Source organism: Emydura macquarii, unplaced genomic scaffold (assembly GCF_026122565.2).
Source record: "Emydura macquarii macquarii isolate MOO-44397 ecotype Brisbane River unplaced genomic scaffold, CSIRO-AGI_Emac_v2 contig_1152, whole genome shotgun sequence".
Classification (NCBI taxonomy): Eukaryota; Metazoa; Chordata; order Testudines; family Chelidae; genus Emydura; species Emydura macquarii.
Window position 1 is genome coordinate 120,578 of NW_027131289.1, and position 22,645 is coordinate 143,222.

Here is a 22,645-nt window from a genome sequence, read left to right on the forward strand (position 1 = left end):
GGTTTCCATCCTTAACTACATTCTATTCTCACCATAAAAATTGGGGTCGTCAAAACAACATCTGGTGATAGGAGGGGAGGAGTAAAAATATGCCCCTTGGCAATAAAACAGTGTACCTCAGACGTTCACAGATAACTTGTTGTTCCCATCACCGTTATCTATGTGTAGCTGCAAGCAATACAGTGTCTGTATTTTGTCTTGTTATGTGCCATGCTGTGCAGAAACTGAGACATCTAGAAGGTTATTCACTCTCTGCCAACTGGACGATGTCATGCTACCGGAGTCAGGATAGCCAAGCAAGCAACTGAAGCTATGCTAGGCCTGTAGGACAGTGGTCAAGCAACTCCAATTGTACTGGGCCTCCAACACATGGAGTTCAAAGAATGCCTAGGAATGATTATTACTGATTATTTTTTATTTCGGTAGCGCTGGGAGCCTCAGTCCTTGCCCAGGACCCCGCTGTGCTTGGCACTGTACAAACACAGAACAAAAGGACAGATCCCATCCCAGAGAGCTCACAGTCTAAGGAGATGCAATGGATAGAGACCTGGGCTGGAATGCAGGACACCTGGGTTTGTTCCCAGTTCTGCTACTGGCTTGCTGGGTGACCTTGGCCAAGACAAGTGACAAGGCAAGTCCCCCACTCTATGCCTCAGTTTTCCCATTTCTAATAATCAGGAGACTGCTACTCACCTCCCAGGTCAAGTTCTTTCAGATCTACTGATAAGAAGCATTAGGGAAGAGCTAGATATTACTATTATAATACAATTTCTTCTATAATACAATACACCTAATGGATTTTAAACCATCTGGAAATCTAGAACCCTTATGAGACTTTTTAGAAAAGAATCTGAAACCTGCAGGACCCTATGTGGTTTGAAAATGCTCTAGAACCAAGTGAGGTCCTAGAACCAGTCAGATATCTAGAACCTGTTATCGCTGAGTTTGACCGCACTGAGAGGTCTAGAATAAATGAGATTCCACAGCCAGCTAGAGATACACAATCCAAAAGACTCAATTAGGTTAGAACACAGTGAGGGATCTTAAAAAAGCAGTTTTTGGAGCTCGCTAGCTATCTGATGACATTAATGACTCCCTGAGCTTGAAAAAAATGGAGAGACCTAGAACACATGGGATACTGGAGACAGCAGGGAATCTAGAAGCCAGGTAAACCGTATGGTCTATAAACATTGAGATACCTGGAACCCATTAGGTTTTAGAACCATTGGGAATCTAAAAACAAACAGGAGGCCAAGATTTCAACTCCCCCTATGTCTGGACACCTTCAGGTCCTCTCCTGTTTTCTGCTCTCAACTTCCGATCCGTATCATGCACAAGACCAAGATCATCAACAAAAGCCGCCTTGACCAGAGTGAGAAGAGACATCCTGAAGACATGCCAGAACTTCTCCCCCAAGAAGAGGTAGAGTATGGGGATGAAACAGGCATTGAATCAGGACGTGAAGGTGTAAATGACCAAGAGGGCACTTGACACTGACTCTGGCACCGCCTTCTCGTAGAGCTTCATGCCATGGTAAAGGTGGTAGGGCAGCAAACTGAGAAATAAGGACACCACCGTGGCCAGCATGACTTTGAAGGATTTTCCAGCCCATGCCAGCTTCTTCTCCTTCATCTTCAGCCCCACCCGGCTGTAGCGTCCCGCAATGCTGCAGAAGGGCAGCAGGAAGCCCATCAGGAACTGAACCACGAAGACGATTCTGCCTCTGTGCACCACGCAGGTCTCCCAGAAAGCCAGGTAGAGAGAGCTGAGCATGAAGCAGACCAGCCACATGCCCATGACCAGCTTCCCAGCTTAGGGCATGTTGCTGTGATGCTGGCATCAAATGGGATGGTGAGTTAGGATGTAGCCGTCTAGGCTGATGAGGGTGAGAAGGAAGACGGAATAGAACATGCCCACGGCAATGCAGGCATTCAGGAGTTTGCACATGGCCATGCCAAAGACCCAGTGGAAACCCAGGAGGACGTATATGGCAAAGAAAGGGATCAGCAGAGTGAGGAGAAGAGACAAGGAGACCAGGTGGGAAGTTGCTGGTGGGAAGGACAGCTAATGAAAATGGGATGAGAGGAAGCAACAGAGGAGAGGAAAATAGTCTACAGGAGCAAATCTACAGGTATGCAGAGAAATGCTTCGTGTTTTTGACCTGGGGGACTGGCTGGCTCAGGGGGACAGGGCATGTGTTATCACTTACCATGCACTGGGAGGGGCTGCTTTCCCCAGAGAGTTGGGTCCCAGGTCTGAGGCCGAGGGCCTCGGAGGAGGAAGCATTTCACCTAGGGACACACCCACAACATGTAGATAACATAGGAGCCCTCGCTTCTCTTTTCCTGACTTCCAGCCCCCACTGCTCCAACTCATTAGACCCCACTCACTTCCCAAAACCAGGGATAGAACCCAGGAGTCCTGGCTCCTACACCCCACTTCCCTCCCAGAGCTGGAGATATAACCTTACAATGGGTCATACTGAAAGGTGAACTGTCAGGCTGGAGGGAGGTTACTAGTGGACTTCGTCAGGGATCGGTCTTGGGACCAATCTTATTTAACCTTTCTATCACTGACCTTGGCACAAAAAGTGGGAGTTTGCTTATAAAATTTGTGGATGACACAAAGTTGGGCAGTATTGCTAAGACAGAGAAAGACTGGGATATCATACAAGATCTGGATGACCTTGTAAACTGGAGTAATAGAAATAGGATGAAATTTAATAGTGGTAAGTGCAAGGTCATGCATTTAGGGACTAATAACAAGAACTCTTGCTATAACCTGGGGACGCATCAGTTGGAAGTGACAGAGGAGGAGAAGGACTTGGGTGTATTGGTTGATCACAGGATGACGATGAGCCTCCAATGTGAAGTGGCCGTGAAAAAAGCTAATATGGCCCTAGGATGCATCAGGCGAGGTATTTCCAGTAGAGATAGGGAGGTGTTAGTGCCGTTCTACAAGGTGCAGGTGAGATCTCATCTGGAATACTGTGTGCAGTTCTGGTCTCCCATGTTTAAGAAAAGATTAATTCAAACTGGAACAGGTGCAGAGAAGGGCTACTAGGATGATCAGAGGAACGGAAAACCTGCTTTATGAGAGGAGACTCAAAGATCTTGGCTTGTTTAGCCTAACCAAAAGAAGGCTGAGGGGAGATATGATTGCTCTCTATAAATACATCAGAGGGATAAATATCAGGGAGGGAGAAGAATTATGTAAGTTCAGCGCCAATGTGGACACGAGAACTAATGGATATACACTGGCCATCAGGAAGTTTAGATTTGAAATTAGATGGATTTTAACCATCAGGGGAGTGAGGTTCTGGAACAGCCTTCCAAGGGGAGCAGTGGGGGCAAAAAACCTAGCTGGATTCAAGACTGAGCTTGATAAGTTGATGGAGGGGATGGTCTGATGGGACAGGCTAATTTGGCAATTGACTGATCTTTGACTACTAGCGGTAAATATGCCCAATGGCCTGTGACGGGATGTTAGATGTGGTGGATTCTGAGTTATTACAGAGAATTCTTCCTGGGTGTCTGGCTGGTGAGTCCTGCCCACATATTCAGGGTTTAGCTGATGGCCATATTTGGAGTCCTCAAGGAATTTTCCACCAGGGCAGATTGGCAGAGGCCCTGCGGGGTTTTCACCTTCCTCTGCAGCATGGGGCACGGCTCATTTGCTCGTGGATTCTCTGTACCTTGAAGTCTTTAAATCATTATTTGAGGACTTCAATAACTCAGTCATAGGTTAGAGGTTTCTTAGCGGAGTGGGTGGGTGAGGTTCTGTGGCCTGCGTTGTGCAGATGGTCAGACTAGATCAGGGGTTCTCAAAGTGGGATTGTGACCCCTCAGGGGGTCATGAGGTTATTATGGAGCTCAGTCCCTGAACGCTCTGTCCCTGCACATGCCAGTAAGAGTGGCATGGAACGCGGGAGTGGTCATCACTTTTTTAGGGGATCATTACAGCCTAAAATATTTTAAAGGGGGCCCTGGCAAAAAATGTTTGAGAACCCCTGGACTAGATGATCCTAATGGTCCCTTCTGACCTTATAGTCTATGAAAACCCAAGATTCCCTTCCAGACTAGTTCTTAAAGAGTTAAACTTTCTGCCGTGGCCTTTTCTCCTAAGACAGAGTCTGAGCCCTGGCTTCCATTTGTGGCTGGCTTCGTCTAAATCCAATATAGAAACGGAGTGTGAATAAAACACAGTGATAACAAAGTGTGGCCTGGCCACACAGACACAGGCTGGAGGGGACGGTGGGTTTTCTTATAATAGCTATTAGACAACAGTTATTGTCACGGCGTCAGAACAAAACTAAAAGTAAGAAAAGAGGAGAACAAACAAGCCTGAGCCAACTAAAGCATCCAGCAACATTAGCGTTCGAAGAGAACACAGCAGAGAACAGTGCTGCCGACTCACATGATTTTTTCATGAGTCTCGTGATAAGTGTTGTTTTCCTTAAAGCCCCAGATCCTGCAGTCAAGTGGATCTGGGGTGACTTCAGCCTTAAAGGGAAAGTCAGTTTCTAGACCTCGTGGCTATGAAGAAAGCTTCAGGATGTGACGCCAGCGCACCATAGGTGCTCAAAAAGCAGAAGGCAAATAACAAGAACCTCAGAGCTAGTATTTTTACATAATCTCCTGATTTTAAAGCCGATCTCCTGATTTTTGGTGAGCTGGACTTGTGGTTTTTGAACATTTGTGGTTGGCCAGATGGAGAGAACTGGAGAAAGTGGAAGGCACGGTTTCAGCTGGACAGGATGCAGACAGAGATGATCGGCTGCAAACCGCTTGGTGTCCCCAGGTCTCAGGCAAAGCGGCAGGAGAGGAAATTGAACAGGTTGCAATTTGATAACGTGGCAGATAAACAAATACAAGTGTTAAGGAATAAGTGGGACATCCGCTGTGCACCGTGGAGAAGAATTCATGGACAAGAGGCAGGAATTCTGCGCTGGAAGTCAGACAGACGGGGAAAGTATAGACCGAAGTGCGGCTGATTTAAAACTGGCAGCGCGATCTCCTGAATTTGGAGAAGCACGGGATTCCCACGTGAAGGACTGTGCATGGCATGGTGCCAGACATGGCACGAGCTAGGGCAGTAAAGGAGACGAATTAAACCCCTTGAATGTGCTGGGGCTGTGTGGTGGGCGGAGGAAAAGACAGCAAACCAATTGAAAGGGCCATGTGAAGAGGAAAACCACTGCAGTGTAAATCTGCCTTTCACGAGCGCCCGGATATGCGGTCACGGGCTGGAGGGCGTCCTGCTGCTACTAAAAGCCTGTGATCAAGAGAGAAACCAGACGCAACGATGGGTTTTTATAAACGCAGTCGTAGCCACGCCACAAGGCACTGTCCTGGGTGTGGCACCGCTGTCCGAGATGAGGCAAATGCAAACATTTCTCCAAAATGTGCAGCTCCGGAATGAAAACGTCCCAGGGTACGTCCTCGGTGAAGCATATGAGCAAGGGAAAGATCTGTTCTTCCCTGTGGTTAACCAACAGGACTCCCTGCCCCTGGGCATGAGCGGGGTTAACTGGTGACTCTCCAATGCAGGGATCCTGCTGCCCAAGTGCCCCCTCATAGCCACAGGTTGCTCTGCGGCACCCTGCCTCAGTTTCCCTTCTTGGACTCCTCAAGAACACCACATCTAAGTCCAAAGGTTATTAAAAACCTCCCCTGCTGGGCTCCAAGTTATTTCAGCCTGACACAAATTGGCCCTATAATCCCTCAACTCCACAGTTCAGTGTTTCTCTCTCCGTAGGTACAGAGTCCCCAGCTTTCCCTCCTGGAGCTGGGTCACAGGTCAAGGTCTCTCCCTGTGCCCGTGAACTAAAACCCATCTCCTTACAGGTCAGACACCCTGGAATAGACTCCGAGCTCCTTGGTAGGAGTGGAGTTAACCCACGGGGCTCCCTGACGCTGGATATCAGTGGTGTTAATCCAAACGACTCAGTGCAGGGTGATTTTATGTGAGTCTTGAAGTCCATGCTCTGCTCTATCCACTAGACCACGCTCCCCTTGCAGAGCTGGGAATAGAAGCCACGCGTTCTGAACCAAGGACAAGTGAGCTGCACTGCTTTACAACAGCACAAGGTCTGGCTTGTTCGTTCTGTGCCCTATGGGACTGCGGGCTCAATTTCCCAAATTAGTGATTTTCAGTGTCTCCATGGTTGTGGGAGGGGTGCCCACCTTGACACTCTTTACAGGGGCCAGGTTTTCCCAGAGCAACGCTTTCTGAAAAGCAGGCTGCTTCGAAGGAGTCTCAAGTCAGGAACCTCCAAAATCGGAGGCATCCAAAATGCTGGGCTGCTTGGGAAAGCAGCGGTCTCCCAGCCTGTGGTGTTTCCGCAACCGACTCCTGGCGTGGATCCGCGGAAAGCTGGACTTTGGAAAACACACAGCTCTGGAAGGAGAGCTCTTCTGCCCATGAACTTCAGCAGCAGGCTGGAAAACCTTCTCAGTGTGAGATGCAGCAACAGGAGGGGTTTTATACCACTGACAGACCTAGCACCCACAGGTCCGGCACATTTCCAGCCTTCCAAGACGGGATGTGACACAGAAGAAAACTCGCAACTGTGAATTAACGTCCCCTCCCCCCTACTGGGAGCGGCCAGAGCTGGCTCCAGTGGTGCCGGGGGGGGTCGATAGTGTTTGTCAGGATCAGTGAGATCCTTGGCGTAGGAGGGAAGGCCCAAACGAGAGGCTGGAGTGAGGGGGGCAGGCAGAGATATGTGGACCCTCACGCCTCAGTAGTGAAAAAACATTTCTTCTTGGTCACCCAGCCAGACAATCCACCTTATAAATAGAATAGGACCCAGGAGTCCTGGCTCCCAGCCTCCTGATGCCCTAAGCTATTAGACCCTACTCCCCACCCAGAGTGAAGTACAGAACGCAGGAGTCCTGACGTCCTGAGTCCTGGCACCCAGTTCCCATGGCTCTAACCACTAGACCCCACTGCCCTCCCCAAGCAGAAGATAGAACCCAGGAGTCCTAACTCTCAGCCCTTCTATTCTTACTAGGCCCCACCCCCTCACAATTCACTCTTGCTGTAGCTTACCATGCGCTCGGGAATCTGTTTTCCCAGGAGTGTTCGGTTCCCCTCACGGATCTCAGGATCCCAGTTCTGCAGATGGGGTCTTTGCAACACACACGCTGGGGAGCGCTCGGTGTGACTGAGAGATTTCAGCTAGATAAGGAAGTGGCAGCATTTTCATGAATTCTTTCACCAAAAGACTTATCGAGAACATAAAGGTGAAACAGGAAACCCCACTTCTCTTGTCTTGACTCCCAGCCCCTCCTCTCTAACCTGCAAGACCCCACTTCCCCACCCAGAGCTGGGGAGAGACTCCAGGAGTCCTGAACCCCCAAGGCTCCCCTGCTCTAACCACTAGACCCTGTGACACCCTCTACCCCTTGCACCCTGGTTTACAAGACTACGATCAATTTTGTACAAAGTGCACACTCCGAGGTATCATTCTAAAAGTCATTATCTGCTGAACATCGTTGTCCAGCTGAAATATGTGTAGCAACTTCACATGTCAAGTCATAAAACTCTACTGTATGGTTCTCAGGGAAATACATTGTGCTTCTGGGCAACACCCACAAACCAGACAAAGACACACTGGCCCCGGCCAGGTGTTAAAGTGCCATTCCCGCTTCCACACTCATTCTCCAGCAGGGGAAAAGATGTAAACAAGAACTTTACTTTCATCTCAGGGATGGTTCAAATCCCACGTCTGCAAGAGACTGCTTGTCACCTGACCCTAGCTGAGGGTAATCCGGGAAGAGGGTATCAGAATGAGAGACAGCGACCTTCAACTCACCTCTCTCACCTCCAGTCGCTATTCACAGAACCTGCAATGCTTGACCCCACTCTCCGCCAGGGCAAAGGAGACATCACTGAACTGGGCGAGGAGGGGTCCTTGCTAGCAGACTTTCCAGCCAGTGCAGACTGCTGCCGGCTTTCGGTGAGGAAAAACCTTTTTCATTTTTAAGTTCCCGTAGCTTGTTAAGTTCGGGTTTCGTTTGTGTATTATCTCTTGTTTTCTTTTATAACCACCCCTGACTTTTATGCCTCAGCACGTGTAGCCGCTTACAAGCGACCTTTGTGGAGAATCAACTTCTCTGATCATTTGATCTGAACCCACTGTCCGCGCTGGTTAGACTGGGGGGGGGGGGAGGGCATTTAACGTCAATCTGTCAAAATCATACTAATTCATGTGAGAGATGCCATGTCAGGTACTGTTAGAACGGTTGTAATATGATAAAATGATATACTTTTGTTCATGTGTGATGTGTGAAATGGAAGTTATGGATATATTTGTATATCTATATTTCAAATGGGGCTGTCTGGGTAACGACTCCGACAGGATGGATGCAGAACAATAGCCTGCCTGATGGCCCATTAGGATATCCCCAGGTGCAAGGGGCCCAAGGGAAGAAGCCGGAGATATGCCTGATGAGGCACCAGGCCTGGCCCATGTGGCTCTGGATCCATTTTAGTTCCTGTAAAACTCTACAAACCGCATGGCCAGGGCCAGAGGGTATATAAGGCAGAGGCCTGGGGAATCCATTTTGTCTTCAGTCACCAGTTTTCAGCCAAGATTCAGCTTCAGGTACCAACTTATCTCTGGATCAGCTCACCAGTCTTTCAGTCAGGACTCAGCTTCAGACACCTGTCTACCTCTGAATCAACTCATCTGCAGATGAAGCTGTGAACAAAGGCCTGAGGCCCATCCAGTTACTGGATGTATATCAGAGGAACTGTACAAACCTGCAACTCCACAATCCTTCTAGAAACCTGATGTGTATGGACTTTTAATCATTTGTATGTATCTGGTTGCCCTAACCCTTTCACATTTCTCTTATGGTTTCTTTCTTTCTTTTTGCAATACACCTTTAGTTTTAGTTTCTAAAGGATCGGCTGGCAGCGTGGTATTAAAGGTAAGATCCAAACTTGTACTGATCTGGTGCTGTGGCTGACCCTTTGGGGTCAGAGGGAACCTTTTTAGTAAAGAGCAGAGAGTTAAATAACTGGTCTCTTTACTGGACCTGGTGCTGATTTGGGAGCCTGGAGCTGCAATGCAGTAAAGGGACTGTGTGTATTTGTGTACTGCCCTCTGTGGGGATTCAGAAGTGCAGTTTGTGACTGGTTGGGAAGTCTGACTTCAGTGTCACCCACTAGTGCTGGGAGAATCTACTCTCCGTTTGCAACCTGCCCTGACCTTGGCGTTACCAGTTGGCTACCCTGAACACGGGACGGGTCACACCTGCGTGTTTGGACTGAAGTGGGAGGCAAGCTCCTTTCGGGATAGCGAGGCGAGTGACTTATCATTTTCCGTTGATGAACTGATGGATTTTCTATGAGCTTGTGCTGTGCAGGACGGCACCGAGCAGGACAAGACACACATTCCTGCAGAACAAGTCTGGGACTAATAATTTGCTGGGGTTGCCCTGTGTGTAATTCAGGAGTGGCTGGCCAGAGCATTCGTGTATTCAGCTGGGAACAATGTCACATGCCGGGGCCTGGGTAAGAACTGGCCAGAAGTGGCTGTTTACACAGCAAAGCAGTATAAAAGGCACCGCAGGCTAGAGAAGTGAGGAGATGCAGCTGTTCAACAGTCCAGATTGTACCATACCAGTACCTCCACGTTGGAGGAAATATTTGATCGTGAGCTTGTCAGTGTTGCAGGGAAAGGTCTAACATAACCCACCAGCTGGAGGTGGAAGTTAGACAAATTCTGGCTGGAATAAGGTGCCCGTCCTCTATAGCGAGGGGAATTAACCACTAAAATGACTGACTGAGGTTGAAAGATCTGCTCTAAAAATTAGTTTGGGGAAATCCTCTGGCCTGCGCTCTACAAGAAGTCAGACTAGGTGACCACAGTGGTTCCTTCTGAACTTAGGATACAGGAATCTAAAAAGCCACAGAAATTTGACACAGTTGAGGTTAACGTATAGGACTCCCTGCGACTGGAGACGCAAGATGTTAACACACAGCACTCGCTAACAGTGTGCCTGCCTCCTGAGTGTCACCTTGTGGTCAGAGGTTGCACTGCAGCACCCTGTCTCAGTTTCCCTTCTTGGACTCATCAAGCACTCCACATTTAAGTCCGAAGGTAAATAAAACACTCACCTTCTCGGGTCCTGTTCATTTCGTCCTGACACACAACGGCCTTCAAGGACCCTTGCCCAGTTCAGCTTTTCTGTCTCCATAGCTAGAGTCCTCAGCCTTCCCTCCCTCCCAGAACTGTGTCACAGTTCAAGATCCGCCCAGGTGGATTAAAGCTCATCTCCCCGATAAGGCCCAGCCACCCTTTGGCAGACTTCCCTGGGGATTAGTGGGTTTAACCTTTTGCATATTATGCTAGGCCTGTAGAACAGCGGTCAAGCAACTCAAATTGTACTGGGCCTCCAACATAACCCGTGGGACTCCCTGCCACTGGGAATAGGTGGGTTTAACCCGTGGGACTCCCTGCCACTGGGAATTAGTGGGTTTAACCCCAGTGTGACAGTTCTCAGAGTACCCATGACTGTGAGTCTCCCACAAGCATTGGTCACAGCATTTCGACCAACTCTGGTGGAGATCCTGTTGTAAACGTGCTGCCAGTTGACATCCTAGCTACTAGCCCACTCCACAGTCTAACCACTAACCCCCACTGCCCTCCCAGGGCCAGGGATAGAACCCAGAATTCCTGGTTCCCAGCATCTCCCACTCTAAGCACTAGCCCCTATTTCTCTCACACAGCTGGGGATAGAACCCAGGAGTCCAGAAATAAGGTCAACTGAGCTACACTGCTTGACATCCGCTCACAAACTGGCCCATTTGCTCCATGCCCCACAGTAACTAGTATGTGGGGCCTGCCCGTCATGTCGTCGCTTAGAGCAGCCAGGTTTTTGGTGCGCAACGGTTCAGCATTTCTGAAAGCCGAGGCTCCTCGAAGGAGTCTCAAGCCAGGAGGTCCCAGGATATAGGTACAGAAAATGATGCACCACTTTGGAAAGCACAGGCCTCCGGCCGTTGGTGTTTCAACAACAGTTGCCTGCTAGGAATCCCAGAAGCTCGGACTTCTAAAAACACACAATGCTAGAAGGAGACATCTTCTGGCCACACACTTCATCAGCATAATGAAGTTATGCTTAGTTTTAGGTGCAGTAATAGAGAGTGTTTCTTTTCAGAAGCTCCCGGTTCTGGATATTTAAAACCATTGGTAAACCTAGAACCCAAGAGGTCATATAGCCTGATGGGAATCTAGAACCCCAACTTGATATTAGTTTTAACACCACCAAGTGGTTGGAATGAACAAGGTTCTAGAAAATAGAGCGTCTTTAAATTTTGAGAGCAGTTGAACCCCTGAGGTTCTAGAGATTGCGGATTCTGGAACCTGTGAAATACCATGGGGTTTAAAGCCATACAGAGAGTGCAGGGCTCTAGAACTATCCAGGAGTCTACTAGGCTTTGACACGGTAAGAAAGTTGGAATCCATGAAGATGTACAAACAGCGATAGATGTAGAACGCATGGAATTTCTTGTCTTTCAGAAGAGTTCTGACATCTAAAACTACATGCAGTTCTAGAGTCATTTAATATAGAAATCATGGGATCACCTAGCATTTAAAACCATTTACACTCCTGGCAGCTATTGCATTCTAGAACCAAAGAGGAATCTAGAATCCTCTGGATCCTAGGGGGATTTTAGCATGCCAAGAGACATAGGAAATATTGAGATACCTAGAACCCAGCCAGTATAAAATAACCAGGTCTCTAGAACCCATAAGACTCCAAGTTTTTCTCTACTTCTATGCTGTCTGCTTCTTACCTGTTTCTCCCACTAGACTCAGGTCCAGGTCCTTCACTATCGGGATCCTCAGAAAAAGCTGCTTTGACCAGAGCAAACAGGGATGTCCTGAGCACCTGATGGAACATCTCCTTCACAAATGGGTAGAGACCTGGATTGAAGCAGATGCTGAAGCATAACATGATGCTGCAAATGACTGGAAGACACCTGTCAATGACTTGGGCTTGTCTTTAAAGAGCATCAGGTCGTAGTAGAGGTGGTAGGGCAGCCTACCTAGGAATAATGACAGCATCACAGCCACCATGACTTTGAAGGGCTTCTTCCTCTGGGCCAGGTGTGTGTGTTTCCTTCAGGCCTGAGTTTCACCTCCATCATGGTCACTAGAGTGGAAATAATAATAGGTGCAAATGACCCTGCCCTCCTCTGCCTCCCAGGTCTCCTGGAAAGCCAGGTAGGAAGCACTGAGGATAAAGTAAGCCCGCCACACACCCACAACCAGCTTCTTGACCCAGGACATGGTGCAGTGAGGCTGGGACCAGAAGGGGTGACAGGTGAGGATGTAGCGGTCCAGGCTGATGAGGGAGAGGAGGAAGACAGAGGAGAACATGCCCAGGTGGGTGCAGGCACAAAGAAGATTACATGTGGCCATGCTGAAGACCCATTGGAAATCCCAGAAGGTGTAGACAGTGAAGAAGGGGATCAGCAGGGTGAAGAGGAGTGAACAGGAGACCAGGTGGAGGAACCGTCCTTCTCATCTTCAGCTCCAGCACCCACAGGTACAGTCCGTTCCCCACCACACCCACCAGGATGGTTGCGAAGAGCAACACGGCCACGGCCAGGTGTGGGGTCTTCCTGGATGCTGGGGGCTGGCTGGAGTTTGTCCAACTTATGGGTGGAAGGTTCGTGTTGCCTGGGTCTATGGTGCCATGAGAAGAGCATGGAAGAGAGGTTGACAGGAAAGACAGAGGACGGGGAAAAAAGGAGTGTGGAAGAGGATGAAGGGAGAAATAACAGAGGGGGTTAGGAGAGCATCGTCAGAGAGAACCTCTCTGGGCACCCTCTGGTCCTCCAGAATATCCAGGCGGGGTGTTCTCAGCAACTGGGCCATGGCTGGTGAACTCATGGCTACAAGCTAGAGCGCTGGGCAGTGGGGGAGGGCAAGTGGGATAATAAACATGGGAGGAGTGGGGAAGGGGACAGTCTAGTAGATCAAATGCACAGCTACGCCGAGAGTACCACGTGGGTGTGATGTGGAGGGCTGGTTGTCTCAGGGGGGGCAGGAAATGGGACAAGGGGCCTTTTCCTACTAGGAGTTGTTACCTGTCAGCTCTGTGTTCTTGGGGAACTAGGGTGCAGTACCCAGCCTGTCTGACTCATGAAGGACTCCCTCCAGCCCCACCTAGCCTCTGCTTGAACCAGAAGTGGTCTATAATCAAGCTGTTTACCAGACTCTCTCTCAACTTCCTTTATTCTTGCATGTTCTCAGCTTCCCTATTTTACTCTGCAGCAACACCCCTCTTACTGAAGCCAAAGATCCCTGTAACTCCGAAAAATCCAAAATCCAAAAATCAAGGGGGTTACTACCAGAAGAATTGCAGTGTGAACATGGGGATCTGTTAATCTGTGTGTGTGTATTTGTGTGTTCATCTCATTCTGGGGCTGGGGGAACCCAGCCCTGGGAAATCTAGGTCCTTCAGGGTAGCTCCATAGGGAGGAGATTTGCAGAAGTGAGAAGCTGCATGGACACAAGTGACAGAAGCAATACATTGATAGAATTACATAATCCCACCCCCGCCAGGAATGTCACCCTTATAAATGAGCACACCCAAAGGTGATGGGATAATCTGGTAACAGAGGCACCAGCTCCGGTCTGGTTTCAGGACCTGGGATTGGCTGGGGATCGGTGCTCTTGATTCCTAGCTGGCAGAAGCTGGTGCAGGTGGAACGCACTGCTACAGGGTGGAAAAAGCCATCCCTCCCAAACCCCATCTCTTCTGTTCATCCGCCTGTCACAGACAGGAATTGCTGCCACACCCTGACTTGTGAGACTGTGCAGGGACTTTCTCATCGTAACACAGGAGGTCTCAATCCACCGAGCTGCTTCTCTGCCCCACAGTCATCCTGCCAACCCTGCAAGAGGGACCTCCAGACTATTGCCTCTGCCTGGAACTGTTCCCCCCATGGCCTTGTTAGCATGGAGAACTCTGTGTGCTGCAGAATGGCTTAATGGTTAGAGATGGGTGGATGGCAGCCAGGACACCTGGGTTCCATCCCTGGCTCTGGGAGTGGGGTGGGTGTAGTTGGGCATGGTGGGGATCTGGGGGTCAGAACTCCAGGGCTGTGGGAGGGGAGTGGGGTCCTGCAGCTTAGAGCTCTGTAAATGGGGAACACCTCATCTGAGTAATGGGAAACAAAGAAGAAAAAATCATATGTCCTAGACCTCACATACTACCTCTGTCTATGAGTGCCCCCTATGATTCCTCCACTGATACGAGGGGCAGGGAGTCTTACAGGTTAACCCCACTAATACCCAGGGGCAGCGAGTCCCACTGCTTTGCTTTGAAAATAGCAAATCTCTGTGGCTTCTAGGTGGGGTTAGCAAGAAAATTCCCCTTCAGACCCAACGCCTGGGCTTCTGCCCATCGTCTCGACTCACCTGGGCAGCAGGTGGTGGAAACTCAGGCCCAGCGCAGAGAGAAAGATGGATGGTGTGTGTTTCCCCAGCAAAACATCCATGTGTCTGTCCCTCCACGCACCCAAGCCCTGCCCTGTGTGTTTAGTTCACGCCCCTCGTTAGGGCGCACAAGACTTTGTAACACAAAATCAGCTTCGCTTGACAGAGCAAGGCCCTGAAGGCAATTCTAAGCTTTGATAGCAAGGATAGCAAGAGTTTAGGTCTCTCAGGAGCCAGGCCCAGAAGCTGCCCTCTGAAAGGCCCTGGCTCGAAAGAGAAACAGCCATAAGCCCTGGAAAGTCCCCGAGATGAAAATATAAATCTGCTGATGCTCGGTTAGCAGAATAATCAATGGTTTAGCAATAAAGTTCAGCAGTATCAGCATTAAGATTAACCTTTTTGAAGTAAACAACTAACATCACCTTATTCCAAGAAGTCCCTCATTAACCACCAGTAGACTAATGGAACATAAGATAAGGCCCAGTCCCTGTAGGGATCGAGGTCTACGTCACCTACCCCAGTGATAGCAAAAGGGTATAAGAAGGCCTGGTAGCCCCCTCCTCCCGAGAGACTCTCCATGGATCTGTGGAAGCGCTAGTGGATCCCTCGGGCAGGACGGTTCCCTGGTTGCCACTCGCTTATCAGAACAAAACATGGGTCTCCTCATTCTTGCATTGGTAAGCGCCTTCCTTCCCGCTTAGGTAGGACTAGACGTGCTTGTAAGCCCTCTTGGCCCACCTCTCCTAGATTGATGGGCCCCCAGGAGCATATCGCGGTGGGCGTCCTCTTGGTGGGCTTCTTCCTTGCTCTGTGGTTTGCTAAGTGGTGCTGCTGTTCAGTCAAGAACAATAACAATTGCGGGCATTTTCCCCTGGTGTAAAATGCATATATCTACCTGCCGAACGTTACTGTATACCTTTTATGTGGATTGTAACCTCCTCGTGCTCTTTTGGTTATGGGCAGTAGTGCTAGAAATTCTGTGGCCCAGGGGTAAAATGCCCACTTCTATGTGTCATAAATTACTCTTTGCTCCTGTGATTGATTGTGCCTGTATCTTCCTCCTTGGGCTGGAACTTCTGTTGTACTATTGCAGAAGGCTACCAGTGACCTCTCTCTTTTACTACCTCGTTTAATAAATAAGCTAATTTTGAATCATTTGGTCCCTTTGCTCCATCCCACCACCGAGATATAATATGAACACTACACCCCTTAACTCTGGGGTTTTGACAGGCTCCACCCCATCCTGCACTTTCAGATTGAGAAGCCTCAAACCATAAATGGAGATGATCATTCAGACACTGTCTTAGGGGAGAACCAAGCTAAGGAGCAGCCATGGCTTTAAAATTAGCCCCCACTCCCCTCCCAGAGGTGGGGCTAGAGCCCAGGAGTCGTGTCTCCCAGTCTGCCCCTGTTCTAAACACCAGCTCCCCCATCCCTCCCAGAGCCGGGGTAGGACCCAGGAGTCCTGGCTCCCAGTCCCCCTGCTCTACTACACTGGATGCTTGGCCAGGAGCTCATCTATTGCGACGTGCCCCCGTGACGAGGGGGGGCTGTATTTTGCACACGTCCTTTTGTGAAGGAGGCTGTACCATGACCTGGAGATAACTTCGGCTCCGGTAACTCACAACAAAGGCTGTGTCAAAAATGATGCAACTCCTAGCCAAGGAGTGGGTTCTCTAGTGGTTAGAGCAGGAGAGGCGGGGAGCCAGGACTCCTGGGTTCTATCCCGGCTCTGGGAGAGGAGTGAGTTTGAGCATGATAAATAGGGAACGTTTCATCTCATTGACTTGAAACAAGGTGAAGAAATTCAGCCTCTGTCATAGACCCCACATAATTACATCCCTCTGCATTGAGTCCCACAGGTTAACCCCACTCATACACTGCATCAGGCTGCTCCATGGGTTAACCTTACTATTCCCCCATGGCAGAGACCTACCAGTTAACTCAACAAATACCAGAGGCAGGGAGTCCCACTGGTTAATACTGTCACTAGCAAATTTATGCATCTTCCAGTGGGACTTAGAATGGAAATTGCCATTCAGACACTGCGGGGACCTCTGCCGGTCATCTCGACTCCCCTGCGTAGCGGGGTTGATGGAAACGTGGAGCCAACGTGGAGAGAGACTGGGCCAGGGAGAAAAGCGAGTATTTGCCAGCAAAGGGTCCCTGTGTCTGCCCCCCAGGCTGTGTGTTCACTTCAAACCCTTTATCTCTGAATCTTCTTCACATCCTGCCCCCAGGCTGCTCTGTTGGCCCCGGATAACGGAAACCACAAATGGAAACAACAAGTCGCCGTCTGCCTGAGCAGAATGAAACCTCACAGCCTGGCCGGGCGTAAACTAGCCTGAGGCTGCAGCACGACCCAGCCAGGGTCCAGTTCAACTTACAGCCAGCGCAGTAATTACTGTGCCTGGGCTCTCAGCGCTGCCTTCCCCGTCAGGGGCCCGGGTGCTGCCCTAAGGTTCTAGGCTTCCCACTCCCTGCTGGGAGCCAGGCTGCCTCCTAGGCTCTCAGTTCCCCACTCCCAGCCTGCCAGGAGCATGACGGCCACACCCAGCGGGGAGCTGAGAGTGCCGGGCGGGGGTGGGGCAGCCATGCTCCCGTCGGGGAACAGGGAGCTGAGAGTCCAGGGTCAGCCCAGCTCTGGATGGGAAGCCAGCAGCCCAGGGCAAGAGGGCAACCCAGGAGCAGCTGGGCCCTAGCTGGATCCCCCCCACTCACCCAGCTTCACAGCTATAGCATGGAGGCATGAAATTGACAAGAATGAGACACAAAAGCCGACCTGAGTAACCCACCTTGTCTACACAGGCGCTGCGTCCCCGAACTGCACCGGCATAAGCCCCGACCAGGCCTTAGACACGGAAAGCCCAGGATACAGAGAAATGTGGAGTCCATCTGCACCCCCTGGGTACATATCAGCGTCACTCACTGACCCTTGATAAGAGCCACGTTTCCAAAGGTACCAGAACTCCAACATGGCTCTCCAAAGAGGCCCGCGCCCCCGAGACACGGACACAACGGCTGGCACATGAGTGTCCGGGCTGATGCCCTGGGGTTGGACGTGAGCGTGCAGAGAGCAAAGGGCTGGCGGATTCAGGGGACGGCTCACAACCAGGTGCTGCAGACGTGGAGCTGAGAACTGCCCCCGGCCTGGGAGCCTGAGTCCTGCCCGTAGCGGATTTGATAAGTGCCCTCCTGCAGCCAGGCCTGCAGACAATCCTTTTCCTTTCCGGACCTATGCTTCAAAATGCTCAGAAATCCACACCAACACCTGGCTTGGCTAGAAATTGGTCGTGTCTCAGCAAAGGCAGGGACAGAGGAAGTGGGGATTGTTCGGAGGTTTGTGATCCCGGAGACTCGCAGTTAATTCTGCACGAAAAGGAGCTGAGCTAATTTTTTTCATACTGGTCTGAGAACCGGACGCGAGACTCAGATTGGCTTGGAAAGCGTCACACTGCCGGAGAGCTTCTGCTGGAGAAATGGGTGATCGTTTGATTGCGGAGTTCATGGGATGCTGCCCTCTGAATATGAGCAGCTGTTAGTATTCACAAATCGCACTGATACCCTCACCTCACCCCCGTGCATAGGGCATCTCCCTTGAAAACCAGCACTTTGCAATGGAAGCTGGGGTGGGATTGTGATGCAAATGTGGGGTCACTTTGACCAGGGGTTCCAGTGATACAGCCCCCCACCTCTGCAGGAACCGATTGAACATTTTCAGAGGGCTGTAACATTCATGGTGCATAGCGAGGGGAAAGAGCAGACTCCAAACTTCAGGAAACATTGAGCACGGAGGCCGCATTGTGAATGTGATTCTGCTACGCGAGCTGTTCACACTTGTGCTTAGTAGCAGTTCACACCTCTACGAAGTGAGGCCACCAGCGGAAATGCAGGGTGAGTAACACGCACACTGAGCTGAGCTGACACTTGCAGGCTTAGAGACACAGGCCCTGTTCTTTTGATCTAAAACTGGAGATGTTTGTGTTTTCGTCCCTGTTATCACAGCATCTTGCTTCTAAATCTAGACCACATCAGGTCACATTCAAAACACTGACAGACCAGGGACCCAAGGGGTTACAAACCAGCCAGGAAGCCTAGAATCCATGAGATATGTCTGAACTTTGAATTAGTGAGAGGTAGCATCTGTCACGAATGCTGGTCTTGTTACATCTGATCAATAGGAGTGGAAGAAGATTTTTAAAACAGAGGGGCTACGTCTAACTTACCTCTCATCCTCCACCTTGGGCTGGTGGCTTAACCCAGCCTGGCTTCGTCAGACCCCCCAGTGGGTCTAGGTGACAACTGGTACAGCCCCCCAGCAATACCTGCCTGACCTCTGGACAGATTCCGACATTCCAAGGCCAGAAGCATGGTGGTCTCCTAAGCTTATCTCTTGCCGAACGTCCTTGAATTAGTCGCTGGTTGAACTAGAGCAGTCAGATCTCTTAGAAACCATGCAGTCTTGCTCGAAAAATTGCCAGTGATGGAGAATCCACCGGGAAGGATTTTTAAAGTCTTTATCGTCCTTTTGATGTCCTGACTGCCAGCCTTGGCCAAAGTTTTGTACCTTGGCTGGAGCTGGCAGGCAGGATCTTCATTGTCACTAGCTTGGACATTACCCCTTCACCACCCTAATGTGTTTCCCAGCAGGCCGTTTCTCTGGCACTGCTCTTCACTCCGCTGGCTTGTTTTCCTTACCTGCCACTCTGAAACTAAGCCAGAGCATCCGCACACTAAATATCCCAGCGATCGGGTCACTCTGTGTTTGTAAATTATATCAGAGCAGCCACACAAACCTCTGGAATCCAGGGAGTTTAAAGAACACCTGGGAATGATTATTACTTATTTTTTATTTCGGTAGCACTGGCAGCCCCAGTCCTTGCCCAGGACCCACTGTGCTAGGCGCTGTACAAACACAGAATGAAAAGACAGTTCCCATCCCAGAGAGCGCACAGTCTAAGGAGATGCAATGGATAGAGACCTGGGCTGCAATGCAGGAGATCTAGGTTTGTTCCCAAAGCAGGTCTGCCACTGGCTTGCTGGGTGACCTTGGCCAAGACAAGTGACAAGGCAAGTCCCCCTCTTTGTGCCTCTGTTTCCCCATTTGTAAAGATCAGGAGACTGCTACTGACCTCCTAGGTAAAGTTCTTTCAGATCTACCGATGAAAAGCGCTAGAAAAGAGCCAGATATTGCTATTATAATACAGATTCTTCTATGATACACTACAACTAATGGATTTTAATCCATTTGGAAATCTATGACCCCAAAAGACTTCTTAGCAAAGTCCTGCCCTATCGAATCTGGTTTGAAAATGCTCTAGAATCCAGTGATGTTCTAGAGCCACTTGAGAATCTAGAACTCGTGGTTGCTGAGTTGGAAAGCACTGAGAGGTTTAGAATAAATGAGATTCCAAATCTAACTAGTGGTACACAACCCAAGAGACTCAATAGTTTAGAACACAGTGAGGGGCCTAAAACAAACAGGATTCCAGAGCTGGCTAGCTATCTAGTGCCATTAAAGACCCTTTGTGTTTGAAAAAATGGGAGAGACCTAGAACACATGGGATACTGGAGAGAGTAGAAAATCTAGAATCCAGGGACTCTGGTGGGTTTATAAACATTGAGATACCTATAACACTTTAGGCTTTAGATCCATTAGGGATCTAGGAACAAATGGGATGCCAAGTTTTCAACTCCCCCTATGTCTGGACATCTTCAGGTCATCTCCTGTTTTCTGTTCTCAACTTCCGATCCGTGTTACACACTAGACTCAGGGGCACTGCCTTCAAGATCATCAACAAAAGCCGCCTTGACCAGAGTGAGAAGAGACATCTTGAAGACCTGCCAGAACTTCTCCCCCACAAAGAGGTAGAGTATGGGGGTGAAGCAGGCATTGAAGCAGGACGTGAAGGTGTAAATGATCAAGAGGGCCTCCGACACCGACTCTGGCACCTCCTTCCTGTAGAGCTTCACACCCTGGTAAAGGTGGTAGGGCAGCCAGCTGAGGAAGAAGGAAACCACAGTGGCCAGCATGACTTTGAAGGGTTTCCCAGTCCATGCCAGCTTCTTCTCTTTCATCTTCAGTCCCACCCGGCTGTAGCATGCCACGATGGTGCAGAAGGGCATCAGGAAGCCCAGTAGGAACCGAACCACGAAGATGGCCAGGTGGACACGTCTTCCCAGGCCCTGCGTCTCGGTTCCTTTCCCATCACTGGAGACATCATAATTGTTGATACAGACAATTCTACCCCCATCCACCACGCGGGTCTCCCGGAAAGCCAGGTAGGGAGCGCTGAGGGCGAAGGAGACCAGCCACACGCCCACAACCAGCTTCCTGGCCCGTGGCAAGGTGCGGTGACACCGGGACCAAATGGGATGGTGAATGAGGATGTAGCGATCTAGGCTGATGAGGGTGAGAAGGAAGACGGAGGAGAACATGCCCACAGAGAAGAAGGTGTTCAGGAGTTTGCACATGGCAGTGCCAAACTCCCAGTGGAAACCCAGGAGGACGTAAACAGCGAAGAAGGTGATCATCAGGGTGAAGAGGAAGTAGCAGGAGACCAGGTGGAGGAACCAAAGGGTGGTCACCGTCCTTCTCATCTTCAGCCCCAACACCCACAGGTACAGCCCGTTCCCCACCAAACCTACCAGGAAGGTGGCGAAGAGCAACACAGCAGAGGCCAGGTCAGTGGCCTTAACAGTTGCTGGGATCTGGCTGAAATTCACCTCCATGGTTCGTGGGAAGGTCGTGATGTCTTGGTCCATGGTGCCCTGGGGAGAGAAGAAAGAGGGATTGGAAGGAAAAACAAAGAAAGGGAAGATGGAGAGTGGAAGAGGAGAAAGGGAGAAATAACAGGGGGGTTAGGAAGGCACCATCGGAGAGGACCTCTCTGTGCACACTCTGGTCCTCCAGAATATCCAGACTGGGTGCTCTCAGCAACTGGGTCACAGCTGGTGGAACTCAGGCTGGCTCAGAGTGGTAGAGAATGGGACTCAGCATCTTTCCCCACTAGGAGGTGCCAGCTCTGATCTGTCTCCAGGGCAGGGACTGGCTGGCTCAGAGAGCTGGGGATTGGTGCTGTTGATTCCTACTATGGAGGAGCTGGTGCCAGTGGAACTCACTGATACAAGATGGAAAAAGCCGTCTCTCCCCCACCCCATCGATTGAGCTCATCTGCCTGTTACAGGAATTGCTGCCATACCCTGACTTGTGAGACAGTGCAGGGTTCTTCTCATTATAACACAGGAAGCCTCAATTCACTGAGCCGCTTCTCTGCATCACAGCCATGCTGCCAGTCCTGCACCAAGGACCTCCAGGCTATTGCCTCTGCCTGGAACTGCGACTCCCACGGCCTTGTTAGCGTGGAGTCCTCTGTGCGCTGCAGTATGGCCTAATGGTTAGAGACAGGCAGGCTGCAAACCAGGAATCCTGTGTCCCAGCCCTGGCTCTGGGAGTGGGCGGGGTGGGGAGCTGGGGTCAGAACTCCAGGGCTGTGCGAGGGAAGTGGGACCCTGCAGCTTAGAGCTTCGTAAATGCGGGACACCTCATCTGAGCAACGGGAAACAAGGGAGAAAAAGTCACACGTCCCAGACCTCACCCACTACCTCTGTCTATTGAGTGCCCCAAGGTACCCCCAGGGGCAGAGTATCCCAATGATCTGCCCTGACAATAGCACATTTCTGCACCTTCTAGGTGGGCTTAGCAAATAAATTCCCCTTTGGGCCCAAAGATGGGGCTTCTGCTCATTGTCTCGACTCACCTGGGCAGGGGGTGGTGGAAACGTGGACTCAGCACAGAGAGAGACTCGGATGGTGTGTGTTTACCCTGCAATCCTCCGTGTGTCTGTCCACCCCCCCCCCCCGAGCCCTGCACTGTTTAGTTCACTCCCCTTAGCCTTGTGTCTTCTACGTGCCCCACCCCATCCTGCAGGTGCAAAGAAGGGCTACTAGGGTGATCAGAGAAACGGAAAACCTGCTTTATGAGAGGAGACTCAAAGAGCTTGGCTTGTTTAGCCTAACCAAAAGAAGGCTGAGGGCAGATATGATTGCTCTCTATAAATACATCAGAGGGATAAATACCAGGGAGGGAGAAGAATTATGTAAGTTCAGCGCCAATGTGGACACGAGAACTAATGGATATAAACTGGCCATCAGGAAGTTTAGATTTGAAATTAGATG

The 22,645-nt window shown here is 50.2% G+C and overlaps 1 protein-coding gene and 2 pseudogenes across 1 annotated transcript; all 3 read right to left on the bottom strand.

Annotated features, from left to right (window-relative positions):
* Positions 1 to 1,269: 1,269 nt before the first annotated feature.
* On the bottom strand, positions 1,270 to 10,150 carry LOC137152286 (probable G-protein coupled receptor 33; annotated as a pseudogene).
* Positions 10,151 to 11,810: 1,660 nt separating this feature from the next.
* Positions 11,811 to 12,722, bottom strand: LOC137152287 (probable G-protein coupled receptor 33; annotated as a pseudogene).
* A 7,246-nt stretch (positions 12,723 to 19,968) lies between these two features.
* Positions 19,969 to 21,232, bottom strand: LOC137152278 (probable G-protein coupled receptor 33). The gene has a single exon (XM_067546818.1). It carries the CDS (start codon positions 21,230 to 21,232, stop codon positions 20,225 to 20,227), a length of 1,008 nt encoding a protein of 335 aa, XP_067402919.1. The 3' UTR covers positions 19,969 to 20,224.
* Between the last annotated feature and the right edge of the window lie 1,413 nt (positions 21,233 to 22,645).

Coding starts and splice junctions, on each gene's coding strand:
- LOC137152278 (XM_067546818.1), bottom strand. CDS start 21,232: ATGGACCAAGACATCACGACCTTCCCACGAACCATGGAGGTGAATTTC.